This window comes from Diadema antillarum, unplaced genomic scaffold (genome assembly GCF_040938485.1).
Source record: "Diadema antillarum isolate AM-2024a unplaced genomic scaffold, OU_Dant_1.0 seq00000763_RagTag, whole genome shotgun sequence".
In the NCBI taxonomy this organism is placed as follows: Eukaryota; Metazoa; Echinodermata; class Echinoidea; order Diadematoida; family Diadematidae; genus Diadema; species Diadema antillarum.
The window spans coordinates 50,791-69,654 of record NW_027271653.1 but is presented as its reverse complement, the minus strand read 5'-3'; the positions used below and the strand labels follow the sequence as shown (position 1 = coordinate 69,654).

General features: G+C 36.6%; 1 protein-coding gene across 1 annotated transcript; it reads right to left on the bottom strand.

Moving 5' to 3' along the window:
* Window positions 1-1,667: 1,667 nt before the first annotated feature.
* On the bottom strand, window positions 1,668-18,308 carry LOC139738651 (uncharacterized). The gene is made up of 5 exons (XM_071649266.1): window positions 18,090-18,308; window positions 16,623-16,880; window positions 6,498-6,660; window positions 4,305-4,459; window positions 1,668-1,693 (listed from the first exon to the last, which is right to left on the bottom strand). The coding sequence occupies exons 1-5, from the start codon at window positions 18,148-18,150 to the stop codon at window positions 1,668-1,670; spliced, it is 663 nt and encodes a 220-aa protein (XP_071505367.1). The 5' UTR covers window positions 18,151-18,308.
* Between the last annotated feature and the right edge of the window lie 556 nt (window positions 18,309-18,864).

Below are 18,864 nucleotides of genomic sequence, written 5' to 3'. Positions count from 1 at the left end.
CATCAACATCTCTTATATTGGGATCTTATAGCCAGTCATTTGGAATATTCTTCATTAAAAAAAAGATAAAGATAAATGTTCTTCTGTATGACTGAGGGATGTCAAAATCAAGGACTAATTTTTACAAGCTAACATTATTACTGGCCAGGAAAGGGCGGATTCCGCAAGTCAGAAATTACAGATACATTTTTATATTTCATAACTCATAGTAAATACATTTCTTGCATTTTGAATGTACAGATCGATTTAACCACAATGACTGACATGCCCCTATTTCTGAGAATTTACATTGAAATTTCTCTAAAGTTGCATACTCCCTGTACATGAACCAAGGACGCAAGGAATCTGCTAACTGCGTATTACGAAAAGAGTTTAAGATTTTTCAGGTGCGTATGATTTCCAAAGAATATTGGAGTCTGTGTGATATTTTTCTAAGGCTGATAAATTCAATTGATTTCCAAACAGATTCAAAGCTATCATCAAGTAAATATTTCATCCATGTCATTAATTAAGCAAGAGCAAAAGCATAATTGCATAAAGGGTTAGTCATCTTGAGACCACATTACGCATAATCACTGTACATAAATTTCCTTTGGACCCTATCCTGGCGACCACTCCAAATAAACCTAAAACACACGCACACACACACACACACACACACACACAACTTATTTCACTCATTAAAAAAAAACTTTTGTGGTAAGGAAAGAGATATACAAACTGTGGTAGAACAAGAGATTTAATGACACAAATGTTGACAATTAAAGAGAGGGATGTCATTCTCCAGCAGTTGATAGTCTGGGTAATGATTTTCAATTTTTCCTTATAATTATAATCAAATATCAAGCACAAACTAAGTGAACAATTGATCCCCACAGTTTTAAAAGAATAACTTTTTTTTCCAAGTGATACTCTGATTAATGAAAAGAAATCTGTGGCAACCTCTTCTAGCTCCACTTTAAAGTGCTTCTGTTTTTGTTAAGATGATTTTACATCAATATTTCCCAAATAAAATATGGTCAAAATATCGAATAAATGGTTGAAGGAATGACCCATCTATAAAGCAAACTGATTTTTAATTGGTATCCCCTTACCTACTTGTTCTGCCTATCTAACAGGGCCATAACCCCAATTTCCAGTAAAAACAAATAAAGTGAAATGGGACATCCATGAAAAATGCCCCTTTGAATATAAATGCGCTTAGTTAAAAAAAATAATGAAATACGTCTGACGTGATGAATGCAATTTTGTTTATCCCATTAATCAATTTATCACACACACAAAGAAAAACGTTGTATGGTTGTTGTTGTTTTTTAGATCTTGGAAGAGGTTCATCTGATTGGTAATTCTCTAATTAAGGCGAAATTTAGTTTGTACACAACCAAAGAAAACTATTTATCTTGCGTGAGCTTTCGCCTACTGTCTGTAGGCTTCATCAGACTGGCGTTGACTCGCCGCAGATGGGGTGTAGGCAGTCTTACAGTCCGGATAGAGGGCAGTGAATCATTATTCATTGAAATACTACAAAAACGTAAAAGGAATTTGTTTCAGGAATAATTTATAGACCGCCTGGTAATTCTGCAGATAATTTTTGGATAAATTGGAATTATGTTTAGATAACAATATAATAAATATGTTTTTGTTGGCATCCTCAATTCTTATGCTCTTCATTCCCACATCTCCAGCATCTCTGCTGGAAACATGGGTGAAAACAAGGGAATGTAGCGGTAACTATAATCAAGTAAGGAAGGGGGTATTTTTAATGATAAAATGATTAGTATTGAAGATAAATATAGTTATAATGAAAATTTGTCTTTGAAAAAAAAAATGTTTCAGACTAGAACATAAAATCATAATGGATATGAGTAGGAAAATTTTTTTCAGTAGAATAATTGTACAATAAAGGACTAAATTATTCAGACATTTTGAGTATTCAGAAGATATATGAAGTGCTTCCAATTTCTTTGGAAAAGGAATGCAGAGAACAGAGAAGTAGAGAATGATATAAGTGTTGCTGAAATGATTTTAGTAAGAAATGGAAGGAAAATTCCTTTGGAAAAGATTACCTCAACTGAAAACAGATATTAATGTTGCATTGGTGAAGAAAATAAGTGAAAATTCGATGGTGAAAGATAAAATGATATGATGATATGATGCACAATTGTGTATATTTAGTACGGTGTCGCCTTTTTATTTCTTCAAAGCCCTGTACACACTCTTATTTCAACTCTATTAACTTTAGAAAGGAATTGCTACTCATTCGAAAGTTGAACTTAATAACAGACGGAATGTTTTAGTAAGGCATGTTCAATTTCAGTTTAATCCTCGATAATTCTATCATTGTTGTCGCTCCAGTAGTCTACATCCTGTTTTTTTCCACATTCATCGCGCAGCTAGCACAGCTTAGTAAAGATTTAGCGCTTGAATAAACCCTGTACTTCAGAGCCTCTTTTCTCTCAGTTTACTCTTCTGGAATGTGTGCTTTCCTTCCAATATATAGATAGGTTAGAAGGGTTCGTTTGACTTGAATTATAAATCTGTTATATCAATCAATACAAAGCGTAAAATCTGTTATTTCAAAATCTGCTCTCAGTTAAAAATTTATGTCCGACGACTTTCTGTTGTTGTTGTTGTTGTTGTTGTTGTTGTTGGTTTGTTTTATGCAGGGTCACATTTTATTCTCGATAGCGTTTGTTATGCAAATTTGCAGAATTATTCTTGATCATCCACACTAAAACTTCAATAAGTCTCTGAGCCTTATGTAATACTTTAAATGCACTAGGTATATTGACATCCGTTAGTTGGTCAATGGACCCCCGGCACACACTCTTCTTTAAAGAGTATAAGTTAGGGGCTTAAAGAGGAGAAATAAAAAGAAAATGTTGAAATACGGAGGCTTCTAATGTTTTGATTGAGGGGTAATTCGCACATCTCTGTCAAATAATCCTGAAATTTCTATATACAACTTGCTTACTCGAAAACAGCCTATTCCAAAAAAGAAAGATAAAAAAGGCACCTCTAAAGCTAGAAATGCATTGAATGCTTTTACATTTTAATCATTATCATAACATTCAATTATGCTAAACAAAACGCACACACAAACAAATTAGAGTCAGTTCGCTTACAATTATTATGTGGTTTAATTTGAAAACATACCATATCATGATAAAACTTAGTTGTGAAGGAAAACAAACAGAAAGTAAACTAGTACAAGAAAGCATGTACTGCTTTATTGTAGTGAAATTATGTTTACAAGGAAGGAATTGTAACGTTTGATTGGACACGACGTTTCCAAATATTGAATGACAAATTGAATACCGCTTATATGTTTAGAGGCTACAGACTTTGATTCTATTTTGTTGGTAGTCATGGAATTATAGGCTTCTACAGAACTTTAAGTGACAAACAAATTAACTTTACGAGCTGACCAATCACATGAATCTACGACAATTTTTTTTTATTGCGGGGGTGGGGTTGATCCATTTTTCTTTATTCTCTCTGTGGATTATTCATGGGACGCCATCCGAGCAACAAGTCACCAGTGAGCATGAAAGTAGAATATATAAGATGTTGTGAATCACCAGTCGGGTGAGGGGTTCTGATACATTGGACTGTCCCATTGCCGATTGAGATCAGTGCTGAATTTCCACATAGCTGGGAAGAGGCGGAAACCATATACAATTGGCCGCTGTAGTACACCAAACCATAAAGCGATACGAATTCCAGAGAATGGAAAATCTGAGGGGATTTGGTTCCGTCAGTTTGCGCGCGCATTATTGTCAATGTTTTAGACCATCTTGTTGAATAAAACCAGTACATCTGACGCCCTATACATAAATAGGAGAGAAAAGATATAAATATATATATATATATATATATATATATATGACAAAACCTTGTTATACTAGAAGAAATAAAAACGTTTTATCTGATTCAGAGGTAAAAGGCTTCGTAAAGTACAAATTTATTTGCTTCATTATAATCGAAGTAAAAAGTCAGCAGTGATCTTTCACCACTCCCATTTTGATTAATTAAATCAGCACTTCTGCACAATAAAAGAGCAAAAAACAAAAAACGAACAAATGAAGAGAAAACTTGCGATAACGATACCGATAACCAGTCGATTTCTTATGTGTTACATCATGCTATTTAGCCTTCTGGTACATAATGGATTACAACGATCTACTTCTCACGGCAAAAAAAAAAAAAAAAAATGGGAAAAGACTAAAACAAGGGACAAACATAAGATTTTCATTCCTTTAATAGTGCGAAAGGCCGTCAACACCACTATCAACACAACGTACCTGGAATATCTAGTTCCAGTGCGAGTCGCGCAGTGATTTCCCTGTGATTGGTTCCAATATCACCCAGTATCTGTTTACTGTTCTTCATATCCATATCCGCGGTGTAGATTCCTGACACCATAGCGGTCATGGCCAAGTTCACGGAGTATATCTTCCTACAAAGAAAGACAGTGGTGATAGGTTTATGCAGAGGTCCCACACCAGTAATACTGCCAATGAGCTTTGTCAACCCAATCCCAGAAATATAGAAGGCTAATCGATTTGGGATACTGCATGAAATGTTTAAAAAAAAAAATCATTTCTAGAGTATGGTTTCATATGTGTGGATGACAAAATCGATACATAGTGATGGGGAACTTAAATTAACTTTCAGGCTGTAACATGGTAAAGGGGCAATGGAGGTTCCCTGTAAATTTTGAAAAAACAAACCTCAGAACATAAAGTTTACAACAAAAAGAAGCTTCGCAAATGATGAACAAATTGCCCTTCATCAACGTTTTGAATAAGCATTGACCAGGATTCGAACCTACGACCTCCTGATCCTGACAGGCGTCATCTCCACTACACCACAGAGTTTCCGCCCGTGAACAAGTGTTGGTTCTAACCCTTATAGGATGTAGCGGGTACTGCGTAATTATTCAAATTCAAGAATTTTATATTTCCGTCGATGTAGGGCAATTTGCTAATCATTTGCTATGAAAATATCTCGACGGAAGAATCTCAAGAATTTGAAAGAAAAAGAAGATTTTATGGAATCAATTCATTTCTAACTGCAAGAAGAAAAAATAGATATTGACATTTTATTTCATTTCATTTCATTTATTTTGCCACATTTTTCAATTCAATTCAATCATAGTTTATTTCCAATCAACGAAAATCAAAAACATAGTACAATGTATACATGTCATTAACTGATATTGTTCAAACGCTTGCAAAAGATTCATGTAATATACGAGACAAATTATAGAACAACATATATGTACAATTATAAAGAGGAACACTGTACAAATACTACGTGGGCGAGCGGAAAATAAATTCGATCATGGAAAATAGTGATCCACTAAAAAGCAAAGCTTGTCGGACGTGGATCGCTAGATAAATAATGAGTGAATGATATACTATTCTATAACAATATACATGTAGTTATTTTGAGATACATTTTGAGTGCTTAAAGGTCTAATTTCACGTTTACATACATCAAAATGAACAGGACTTGTTTTAATAAATGCAAAGCTTCAAAACCAGCCGACTGTTTCTGAATTAGTCTGATAATAAATTGCTCAATTGCTGACAACAGCATTTCCGGGTGGTGGTCACACATGTCTATCTGTCTATCGCAAGAAAAGCGGCTGGGCACAAATCATTCCACATTAGAAATGTTAGAGTAGTTATTTCGCAGCCACGCATTTACACTAATTGTACGGAGTGAAATATACTTGCGATACGAATAAGATTAAGACTTAGTGATAAAAAAAAACCTCGCTCCAGCCTTTATTTTTATGCAGTTGTAAAAAATTGTTTCGTTCTCATTGTAAGATCAAATGTATTTTCTTTCTGATGTTATTTATGATATCGGGACATCTACTTTGACTACAATTTTTTTTTCTTATTATATTGTCAAAAGTTTATATCCCTTTTCCAAATAAATTCCTGTTTTTTATGCATTCCAAACAATCGATAAATAATTAGAGGGAAAAAGAAATACTTAAAAAAAACCCCTAATATCACTCAGGTCTTACCCGCTAAGCCTTCCACACTTAAAAATTCTAACCAAAAGCTTAAGCACTTTCACTGAGAGTAACCTTCGTTAGCTTGAGGAAGTGGTAATTGCTAGACTTGAAAAAAAAAAAAACCCAAAATTATCTTTCTAAGTAAGATTCCAACAACAGGTGAAAGAATGTTCCCAAACGGGGACTCAATTACCCAAAGTAATGCTAAGAGGAAATGTTCAGCCTTCAAAATCCCTCACGAGGGGAAACAGATATAACACAAAAAAGTACTGTATTTTTTAAAAAAAATGATAGAGACATTTTTAAGAATTATTCCTGCCTAGCTGCCCTGCTCTTGTTTATTAGCCTGTGAGGACTCCTTTCGTTGAAAGTGGAAGATAATGAAGAAGAAGAAAAGAAAAGGTACCGGGTGATTTTCAAACATTTCTGATGTTGACTTTGTCTGAATATATAAGTAATTTACCTTTCATAAGGATGGATTTCAAAGACTCGAACGGGAGTACTACGAAAGGTCTCAGTTTCAACTTTCGCGGAAACTTCGTCCCTGATCCTTCTTCTTTTAATGGTACCTATTGTTGTCCAGTAGAGGAAACCTCCGAATTCATCTATTTCCATATCATACACTGCTGTAAGAATATATAATGTGAAAATGTTGTGAAAATGGAATAACAGTAACAGAATAACAGTCTCGGAATAACAGTTAACAAGCTTTCATGGAAATTCCATATTGACGGTATTTGCAAAACTTTGTGACTAAACATTTAAATGATAACTGGCTTAAATTTTGTCTTCCTTCATCGTCCCTGCTTATATCATATATCATTCCTAATATTACCCTATCAAAAATATGGTATTTTCCAGTGGGGAAATACATGTCAAACACTCTTAGATTAATAACTTTTATCACAAAAGAAGTTACTAGGTATCATATGTAGTACTGCATTTTTGTCTCATACTGACCCGTTATTTTTTGAACACAAAATGTTGATAATCAAAGAGTTGTATTTGTTTGATATAGGACAATTTATATATATTTATGTTAAAAAATTCAAATGTATTTGAAGTAATCTATCCATTTACCATTATCTAACAAGGCGATCGAATGAATTCCATACGCAATTTTGAGAACTTTGCTGGCCCAGAACATCTTCATTTAAGATGCGCCAAAGTACTGGAACTCAATTCATAACAATATAATACCAGCTAAAACTTCGAATTCGTTTAAGAATAAATTGAAAATATTTATATTGAAATCACATAATATAGGGGCCTACAACGGAATTAGGTATGTTTCATCATCTCGATCCAGTCATCATGTATGTATCTGCTTTAAAAGGAAAGGTGTGCAACAGGATACTGGTAATTTGTCTGTAAAAATAGATTCAGATTCTGTAATGTTTTATGATTCTATTCATTTTCTTGGCGTTACATCGACTAGCACCTTAAGTCGAAAGGAACATATCAATTCTGTTTGCCAAAAAGTGTCTCGTTTCGTCGGAATTTTAAGCCGGTTGAAGTATGAGTTGCCAAAGCCTATATTATTCATTTTATATAATTCTTATAATCTATCACATTTGACATATTATAACTCTATCTGGGGGAACACACATACTCTTCCCATTTGCAAAATTTGATAGTTTTGCAAAAGAAGGCAATACGTATCTGCACTGGCTCTGCATATCAAGCACCCACATCTGAATGATTCAAATCATTAAAAACTTTGAATTTAATAGATATAAACGAGATGAATATCGCTTCGTTGATACAACATTATCATTCAAAAACTCTTCCTCCGCATTTTATGAAATTGTTTGTAATCAATGCTAATGTTCACACTTATTATACTAGATCATGTTATCAGTTTTATCGATAGTCTTTTTAAAATGATAAGTCTAAATATTCACTACGGTATACTGGACCTGTATTGTGGAATGATTTGAACGTGAACCATGTTTCTAATCTACAATTTAATAATATTAAAAAAAACAGTATAAAAAGATTGTTCTGAGTTCATACTCAAGTTTTGTGTGAAAGTACTGATTTTAGATTTTGTGTGATATACATGTATTTTGACTATGCCAATTTGTTTGCTTGTTTGGTTCTGTTTTGTTTGTTTGGTTGTTTTTTCAGCTCAAATCTGTTTCTTTACACTGTTTAATAGGTATGTACATTCTTACAAGAAATTTAAAGGCTTTCTCATGTACATTCCATTTTTCTTTTTTTTTTCATTCATTTTTTTTTCATTACAGTTATGTACAAAAGTGTATTCTGTGCTGATTTGTATGTTATGTGTTTTTATCCTTGTGGAATGATGGAAATAAATGAAATGAAATGAAATGAAATCATCGCTTTCTTTAAACATATGTATATATATATATATATATATATATATATATTCAATAAGAGAAAAATATTCTGTTAAACTCATGTCCTCCTTAGATGTTCCTGTTATTGTATCGTATGTATCATTGTGTCTATTTTTTTCCCATTTATGTCCGCTCTTCTGCATTCTTACCGATATATATACACAATCATTTGCAATATATTCAGTCCAGGTTGCATTGTAACATTACTCTTACATCACGGAATCCAGTTTGCTCGTGGCTACGATTGCAGATATTTTAGTTTCATTTTTGCTGTGGTTTTATTTTTTTCGTTGTGTTGACATTTGTGACTTTGATTTTGTTTTATATCTGTGTGAAATAAAAACAAGGAAAAGTAGAAATTACGCGGTGCGTAACATATGTCCCCGCCGGAAGTAGCATTTTGTAACAAAATGTGCAATATAGGTAAAAAATCAAGGTCAAAGGTCAAAGAAGTCAAAGGTCAAAATTCTGTGTAGAAGTTTTGAAGCCCTCACCTAGTGCCATCACATAAAGCAAATGGAATCGAAATTGGGTTAGAAATGGCGAAGGAGTAGCATTTTGTAGCCAATGTACAATATAGGTCAAAAATCAAGGTCAAAGGTCAAAGAAGACAAAGGTCAAAATTCTGTGTAGAAGTTTTGAAGCCCTCACCTAGTGCTATCACATAAAGCAAACGGAATCGAAATCGGGTTAGAAATGGCGAAGGAGTAGCATTCTGTAGCAAAATGCACAATATAGGTCAAAAATCAAGGTCAAAGGTCAAAGAAGTCAAAGGTTAAAATTCTGTGTAGAAGTTTTGAAGCCCTCAACTAGTGCCATCATATAAAGTGAACGGAATCGAAATCGGGTTAAAAATGGCGAAGGAGTAGCATTTCGTAGCAAAATGTACAATATAGGTCAAAAATCAAGGTCAAAGGTCAAAAAAGTCAAAGGTCAAAATTCTGTGTAGAAGTTTTGAAGCCCTCACCTAGTGCCATCACATAAAGCAAACGGAATCGAAATCGGGTTAGAAATGGCGAAGGAGTAGCATTTTGTAGCAAAATGTACAATATAGGTCAAAAAATCAAGGTCAAAGGTCAAAGAAGTCAAAGGTCAAAATTCTGTGTAGAAGTTTTGAAGCCCTCACCTAGTGCCATCACATAAAGCAAACGGAATCGAAATCGGGTTAGAAATGGCGAAGGAGTAGCATTTTGTAGCAAAATGTACAATATAGGTCAAAGGTCAAGGTCAAAGGTCACGACTGAAATTCTGTGTAGAAGTTTCAAAGCTCCCATGTAGTGCTATCATATAAAGCAAACAGAATCAAAATTGGCTCATAAATGACAGAGAAGTAGCAAATTGAAGATTTTGATCACACACGGACGCACACACGGACACACGGACGGACGGACACACGGACACACACACGTACGGAGCCCGTTTCATAGTCCCCTGCTCGAACTCGTTCGGCGGGGACAATAAATTTGAACTGTGAACTGTGAAACTCTGACAGGATACAAGCCTACGACCTCCTGATTAAAGGACAGGCGTCTTATCAACTAGATCACCGAGGTTTAGTTCTGCTGATTGTTTGTTTGTTTGTGTGCGTGTGAGTGTGTGTGTGTGTGTGTGTGTGTGTGTGTGTAATGTTATGTGTGTATCCCCTGCATCCCCATGAAGTATAGGAAGAACCATGAGAAAATATGATTTATGTGGCTCGCTGTTTTTGACGAGCTTGTGCTAGGTTATATCACGACATAAAAACGTACCACTATACTTTCCTTTCTTGAATTTGTATTTTCTTTGTAAGATTTCTGTACATAAAAAAAGTTGTAAAACTAATAACGTGAGATGAAAGTATTTACACAGAACATTGAATTTTGTATAATGAATCAATATCGGCGAAGTAGTTTCATTATTACATGTCCCAACACCTTCACAATGTAGACAGTTGTTGAAGTAAACACATTGGTTCTCACTGATAGTAAACGCCAATAGCTTTCCTTCACAATATCAGTTAATAATGATGATGATGATGAGGATGATAATAATAATAATAGTAATAATAATAATAATAATGATAATGATAAGTGCATTTATATGGCGGTTTTATACTGGTGTTTCTAAGCGCACAGTTCGACTACGTTTATCCACGATTGCTCAAGTATTGTTTAAGGCTAAAAATCTATTATATTTCTGCTCCATTCCCCCCCCCCCCCAATGCAGACAGGGCAAAGATTGATATCATTATTGAAGACGTGTTGGCTTCCACTTTATATGTGGATTATAAACCTATATTCTATTCATTTTCAATAACTATTTCACATACAATTTGCCCTGCCGTACGTCCCTAAAATAACAACAACGATAATAATTATAAAGTCTTATTTATCCAGGGTATATAGCCGCTTCAGTGTTACCACTTCTCTACCAGAGGGCCCTGCCATTATTATTACCCAAGCGTTGCCTGGTACTCTTTTGTGCACCTGGGTCGAGAGGTACACATATGTAAAAACATCTTGTTCGAGGATGTAAGCACTGGACGGGATTTGGGGGTCGAGAGTCTTGAGTGCTCTTCGTTATTCCGAAGGTTCGTTAATCCGAAACACACAAATTCCCTATACCTAGAGGTTCGTTAATCCTAAAATGAAATTCGGAATAACGAACCTTCGGAATAACGAATCTTCGCACTAAAGAGCCTTCGGAATAACGAACCTTCAGAATAACGAGGTGTAACCGAGAGTCTTATCCACTATGCCACAGCGCCACCCCCCCCCCCCCCTACGTGATGATTGAAAAGATTTTACTCTTATTATGATACTATTACAAACATTATGGTAATATTCAAAATGATGACTGAGATTTCTGTGAAGAGAAATTCAAGATATACTCAATGGCGATTACGGAATACAAGTTCCGTTTTCGTAATCCAGAAGTATAAAGTGGCTGTTATTAACATGCACGGTCTGTGGTTATGGTGGTTGTAACTGTTTTCATGCAGTGGTCAGCGAGTTATCACTCTACCAATTAAGTTTAACATATCAATTGCAAAGACTTGTAACCGGGGGCCAAAAGCTAAAAACAGAGGTCGAGTTGCACTCTCTCTACAAACTAAGTAGACCATGCTTATTTGCAAGTTTTTATTGTAACAAACAACATTCCACTGGTCTACCTCAAAAAATTTGTTGCGAAAGCCTCCAAATCCAAGATGGCGTCCAAGATGGCTGCCATATTTACTGAATTTGTTATTTGAAAGATAGAATTTGATTGAAAGATCAGATTTCAACAAATGTGATGTCATATGAAAGAGAATAAAATTTTCTACAAGTTGATACCATTTTTGTGGGTTATTGTGATAAGTGGACTGATATTTTAAGGAAAAAACACTCATTTTTTGATATTTTTCTGAAAAAAGGAAAATCATGAAAATGCTTGATTCAGCATAAATCAGAGAAAGACTGAAGGATTATCTTGAAACGTTTCAAGAATTTTGTTTGACATATAATTAATATTTGGAGAAAATTAGGGGTCAGTACCGTTTTTGGTTCAGGAGTTATAACGTCTCAAACTTGAAAACTCACTATGTAAAAATGGCCACTTTAGTTGTGACAATACCTTGTTGGTCGTAAAAAGAGCCTGCGCGCGCCAAGACTACTACACGCACCACTGACACTGGCGCTTGTAGCAGTGCCAGTGGTGCGTGTAGTAGTCTTGGCAAACGCAGACATTTTCTTTGACAAACAAGGGTTTGTGCCTGCAAACTAACTTTTCATACCAAGTGGTAGATCAGGTGACGCTGATTGCTATTATTTCAAAGTAGATTGTTCTGAAGCAGATGAGATGAAGCAAAAATATCTTTCAAATAGAGGTAGAAGCTTGAAACAACCTCGCTATAGAAAGTTCAAAACAAAATCTGGATCAATCACTCAAAAAATTCAAGATTGCAGGCTATCAAAGCTGACATAGTGTATTGAGCCAAAGTAAATGTATTATTTCGTTTTTGATACAATTTTGTCTGTTGTGCTATCTTAAACCGTCTTAGGTTTTTATGGACACATTTTTAGAACCAGTGATATTCTACTCTCCGAAAAAGAAAAAAAAAAAACACCCAAATCGAGTGGAAGTTTTTGCTTTTGATGTGAGGAGTGAATAACAAGAAAACGGTGAATTTAGAGTGAAATTGGAGTGACTTTTGAGTGAAAATGTTCATTTTCACTCATTTTAGAGTGACCTTAATAGGCAGGGCTCCACACTAACTTTTATTTTTGGTGGCCCAAAGGCAAATATCAGATCTTTTTTGGTGGCCCGATCAGGCCACCTATGTTCTTCATTTGACATTTTGGTGGCCCGACGTGCGTTTTTGGTGGCCCCGGGCCACCGGACCACCGTTAGTGTCGAGCCCTGCCTTAGGGATCACTTGTCACTCTTCGAGTGATCCCCGAGGTCACTCTAAAATGAATGAAAATGAACATTTTTCACTCTCGAGTGATCCTGATATCTAATATGGGAAAGCATCTACCAATGGCATAAGCTCAGATCAATAATTGTGACACTATAACCCACATGAAATCAGCCTAAAAACAATATAAGAAAAATCTGGTAACAGAAAATACAGTTTCAGCATGCTTATTTGTAAATGTGAATACTATACAGCACGAATAATCAATTTGGACAATTTTATTCGAACAATATACTGAAAAGTAATTTCGCACAGCACATTTCGCACAACAAAGTTGAGATATTGCCGCCATGTCGGATTTTTTTTTTTTTTTTTTTTTTTTTTTGGGGGGGGGGTTCGGATCAGAAGGGCTTTCAAGGACATCTACAGATCAGACATTATTACATATATACCATCATCATTCAGGCGTTTCTACAACAGCAGAGTAACATACAAGTAAAAAAACATATCTTTGATACAGAAGCATTTCTTTTTTATCAAAGATTGGGCCTTACCCTAACACTGGAATGAGCTCCACCCCCCCCCCCCCAAAAAAAAGACCCTCAATATGGTTTACACTAGCACAATATCGTTCGGATGTGTAGGAACATGTAATAGACAGCAATATAAGAAGATTTAAAAGATATATCAAATCATAAGTTATAAGTTGAGATTTAACTTTGACGCAACACACTAAAGGTATTCTACCATTGGGAGAGATATCACATTCGATTTATATGTGCAGGTTAGTTGTATTACAAAACATTCTACCGTGTAAAAAAATTATAATAAAGCCTAAAACATACGGAGATATCACCATTGCTTTTCAAGAAACCATAGCCATAACTGTTGACAATTTAGTATATAAAAAACATTCTTATCAGATCTATTTAGTATAGCTAACAATATTTAGCATTAATTATACTGATTTCAGTTTGTACATTAGTTGTTCTATCCCTAACTCACAGTTTAGAACTAGTTTGAGGAATTAAGTAAAGCTGGGTTTTTGTTTTACGTGCACTAATGGTAAATAATGCCTTGAACGACAACCTCGATTAATTACCGCCATCTTGAATTTTGTGTGGATACTATTTTTATCGCTAAATATTACACACTGGCAAAATTTGTGCCAAATTCCAAGCTCCTATCTCTTTTTGGAAAATACTTTCTGTTCAATTTTATCTGCCTCAGAACAATCTACTATGATGAAATGCTACAGTAATAGCGATCAGCGTCACCTACCACTTGGCATGAAAAGTTAGTTTGCAGGTACTTGCAAGTCACTAGACCGTTACAGTATTACATGTGACCATGTAAACACATTGTATGCAAAATTTATAATGCATAGATGTAATTTTTTCAAGTTTTAGACGTTAACTTGTCAATAGTGCATGATATTGCCTGTAATTCCAGAAATATGAATTATGTCTCAATCTCAGTAAATCTCAATCTCAATCGCAGGTTTCAAAATAATTCTTCAGTTCTTTTTTGATAAATACTAAATCATGCATTTTCACATTTCTTCCTTTTTTCAAAACAATATAAAAATATGGATTCCCCCCCCCCCCCCCCCCAATTTATCACAATACACAGCTAAAGTGGTATCAAGTTTTAGGAAGTTTTACTCTCCTTCATATGACATCAAATGTGTTGCAATCCAATGTCTCTATCAAATTTTATGTTTGAAATGTTAACTTCAATAAAAATGGCGGCCCTATTGGACCGCATTTGTACTTTGGAGGTTTTTGCAACAAATCTATTGAGGTGTACTTACGGAACATTGCTTAGTATGCTTAATATATATTATGTATGGTCTTCTTTATAGAGAGAGTGGAACTCGAAAAGTAAGCACGATCTTGGATTTGACCCTCTGTGACGTCTTTGGGAACAGATGCGTGTAAATGCATATTATGTAAAATGGGATTTCAAGTTTGAGACATTATAACTCCTGAACCAAATACAATACTGACCTCTAATTTTCTCCAAATATTGATTATATGGGAAAGATGTTAATTTCTGCATGGTTTTCATAAACATTTTTAATTTAATTTTTTTTTTACTTTTTAGAGAAATATTCATGGTGCATTCTAAAAAAAGAAAATGTCTCCGTAAAAACCTAAGATGGTTTGAAATAGCATTAAAATGTTCTGAATATATAAAAACCATATAAATAGACAGCAAAACAGACAAAATTGTACCAAAATCGAAATGATACATTTACTTTGGCTCAACGCTTGGGGGGTATTCTTTCTGGCCTTTGAAATATTGGATATCATACATGGACTTACATCGTTAATTCTGGGGCACTGTCTTGGCACTTTCGCATCGGAACGTTGGACGTTAAGTTCATATCATCTTAATTGGTATCTTAGTTCTACATTTCAAAACGCCTGTTCTGGACTTTCACTATGCTTAAGTCCCGGAGTAAGATCACGAAGAAGGTGATGGAGAAGGAGCCGCCAGCGCCGCCCTCGTCGACGCGTCGTCGTGGTCGAAAGACAACCAAGAGTAGGAATGAGGACCCGGCAGCTGTTCAAGGCGGATCGCCTGCAGCATCCGGTGAGTATGGTGGGTCTGCGTGTGTGCATGGTGACGCCTCTTGGCCCACCGTGGTCGATGCAATGGTGCGTGAGCACCACGATGCAATCAAATCAGTAGATCCTAGCCCGATTGGTCAGTTAATTGACCCACCTGACAATCTTGATGCGCTACCCCCAGCCTTGTCGTGCGTAGGGGATGAGCTGGGAAGCGTCGTCCCCGTGTCGGTTAAAGAGAAAATATGGAAGGGGGAGTTTATTGATTTGGGCATCATCCTCAAATCGGACGTAGGTTCCCTGAGTGAGGAGACGTCTTTCAGCCTCGTGCAGGCTGGAGGATCTCTGCAAGTCAGGGGCGCGAGTCGCACCCCGCAAATTGCGAATATCGATATGTGGACGTTGGCCTTTCTGACATACGCTTCGGTGTACGTGGAAAAGCATGGAGGTCGAGCACGCGAGTTGTTTGATCTGATTTGATTGCATCGTGGTGCTCACGCACCATTGCATCGACCACGGTGGGCCAAGAGGCGTCACCATGCACACACGCAGACCCACCATACTCACCGGATGCTGCAGGCGATCCGCCTTGAACAGCTGCCGGGTCCTCATTCCTACTCTTGGTTGTCTTTCGACCACGACGACGCGTCGACGAGGGCGGCGCTGGCGGCTCCTTCTCCATCACCTTCTTCGTGATCTTACTCCGGGACTTTGGCATAGTGAAAGTCCAGAACAGGCGTTTTGAAATGTAGAACTAAGATACCAATTAAGATGATATGAACTTAACGTCCAACGTTCCGATGCGAAAGTGCCAAGACAGTGCCCCAGAATTAACGATGTAAGTCCATGTATGATATCCAATATTTCAGAGGCCAGAAAGAATACCCCCCAAGCGTTCCAAGGGAGGGAAAGTACATGGCACGAAGATGAAAGAAAACGACAAATTTTCAAAGTTCACTGTATAAGACCATGCACGAAATCCAATTGTAGGTGCCCCCTAAATTACTCCCTACTTCCACGACAAACCACCATCGAATGACGCTACCTAAGCGATTTCTTCACCGCGTGCGCTTACCCCCGCTAACGAGAGGGGCAGCAAGGGCAGGGGTCACTTGTTGCGTAATCCCCCCTGCCCTATATCTGCCCGGCAACATCGCTACTGTGTCCCTCAAGAGTAAATTGTTTTAACTTCCTTGCAGTCCGTTAAAACGCATTAAATATGTAAACATTTAGAGTATTAAGTTTTTGTGTTTTCTTTTGTTGACGCTCACCTCTGCTTTCTTCTGTGAAGAGAGTTAAATTTCTGTTCCATAACACTAAGCGCCATAGTTTTCGCGGAAGGCTGTGAAAGATCTTACGTCCCTCACAAGTTGAAAAGTACAGTGTGTCGTAGGTAGCGTCGTATGCAAGCGCATCTGTCCGCAGTTTTTCCGGAAGAACATAAGAGGAAAAGGACGGGGGCTCATCCAGGTATGTCATCTCTATCGTGTCTCTTTCTTTACTCTGATATATCATCACTGGACGAGACTCTAGTTTGGACACAAATAGGAGATGTGAGTATTCGTGAATGATATACACACGTATGTATTACATTATAATATTATACATATTATGTGTGCATATATGCACGTACATACCGTTTCATTTGAAATTCCATCTGAAAGTAAGTTGAGAAGATTATAATTTGATACTACTGTTATAAAGATCCACATTTTTTTTTTATCAATCTTGCTTGATGGTTGAATGTGAATGGTATGATTTCACTTTATATAGCCAGTATTATAAAACTCTAAGACTTCTAGTTTCTGTATTCCCTCGTTGTTGTTGCTGTTGTTGTCTACACCGTCGATTAGAGTTTGCAAGCTCTTCCAGCTCTATGCTTAGGAATATCACTGTACATCGTACACACGATTGAGAAATAAAAAGTGTCACCAAATCGCTTCACGTAATGCTGCGTTTTCGCCATCTTCCCAGCGCCCACGGCACTCACGTTTCAGGCCACCGTGGACAAAAACGGGATGGACGTGAGACAACGCGGTGAGACGGGACCTACGGAGACATGACAGGCCGTAATTGCCGTGGATGCCGTGTCAGATTTTTAAGCTGTTGAAAAAATTGCCACGGCAGTCTCATCAGTGCTAATCAAAAAAGCTTTGTAAGCCGTAATAAACGGGGTGAACGCAACAAAACACAGCAGCATGTAACAGGCCGTAACAAAACTTGGAGGCGGTCCGTAGTGGGACGCGACGGAAAATATCGTGTATTCTAGCCTGACCAGACGCCGTGAAAACGGTGTCTGATAGCTGCATGTTCACCAGAGTGAAGACAAGACTAGAATACCGAGGGGGGAAGCACGGCGCACTATACGATTCGGGAAAAAGGGGGTTGCCGTGGCCAACGGGAACATGGTGTAAACGCAGCATAATGATTGTATACTCATCATCTATTAAGTGTGAATTGGAAATAAGATATCAAAATGTTTAGAGTTTAAAACCAAGACAGTAGGCCTATATTCGAATTATTTTGGACTTCCCTCCGGACATTTTTATCTCTGTCCACAACTGAAAAAAAAGAAAGGTCAGGAGGCCAAACCAGTTAAACCTTTTTCTTCCCAATCTCATTTTTTTCCTCTCATCTCTCTTTTTCGAAACTTTGGAAGTGAGGTATGACTCGTAAACTGAGGAGATAATACAGGCAGAAATATAAGGCAAACCAACACAAGATATAGAGTTTCTTACCCGGAGTATGACACGTAATAATTTTGCCCTGATTGGACAGGCCTTGGTTTGCCACGCCCATCACTCGAGGTTTTCCAGATTGGAAGGTGAACGGACAGGAACACCTAGCGGTGGCTACCACCAGAACGGCGTGCCAAGTCACCACCCCTGTGAAAACACGGAAGATTCTCAGTGATGCATGTCACGTAACTACACACCAGCATATCTACAACAAGCGAAACTCTCTTGCATAATTCATGGGAGGAGGGGGATTTTCCACATTATCTGCATCCACCTATATCAATTTTAAATTAATTCAATCTACTCAACTTTTTGATGAAATCATTCGTTAATGCAACAGGAAACGACAACGCACGTGGTGACAAAAGTAGGGAAGTGGGAGAAACAAGAAGTAATGATTGACATGATATTTACCCTACAAGCCCAGCTTACAGTGTATATTTGGCGTCTATCAAATTGAAATATAGTTATTCGGTTAATTGTATATTGAAATCCTAAATTGAGGTCCTATCACCTGGGGGGTATTTCATAAAGCTGTTCGTAAAGTTACGTAAAGTGACCTATCAAATCTGAACATACATATTTTACCTCACAATATATGATTTCCATATATATAATTGTAATACCAAAATTAAATAATCACTGTCAACGCCTAACCTACCAACACCTAATCTTAATTGCCTAAAATCTAAACTAACTACCATTATCACTTACATAATTGACAACAATTTACACAAAATTGGATTACCTTCAACTTACAATCACTGAACATAAC

Bases quoted from the DNA above. Each gene is read 5' to 3' on its own strand.
- LOC139738651 (XM_071649266.1), bottom strand. From the start codon at position 18,150: ATGGGCGTGGCAAACCAAGGCCTGTCCAATCAGGGCAAAATTATTACG. The intron at 6,661-16,622 runs GTGAGCGTCAAC...ATATTCTTACAG, and splicing joins CTTCACAGAAGAAAGCAGAG to CAGTGTATGATATGGAAATA. The intron at 1,694-4,304 runs GTACGTTGTGTT...CCATGTTTCCAG, and splicing joins ACTGGAACTAGATATTCCAG to CAGAGATGCTGGAGATGTGG.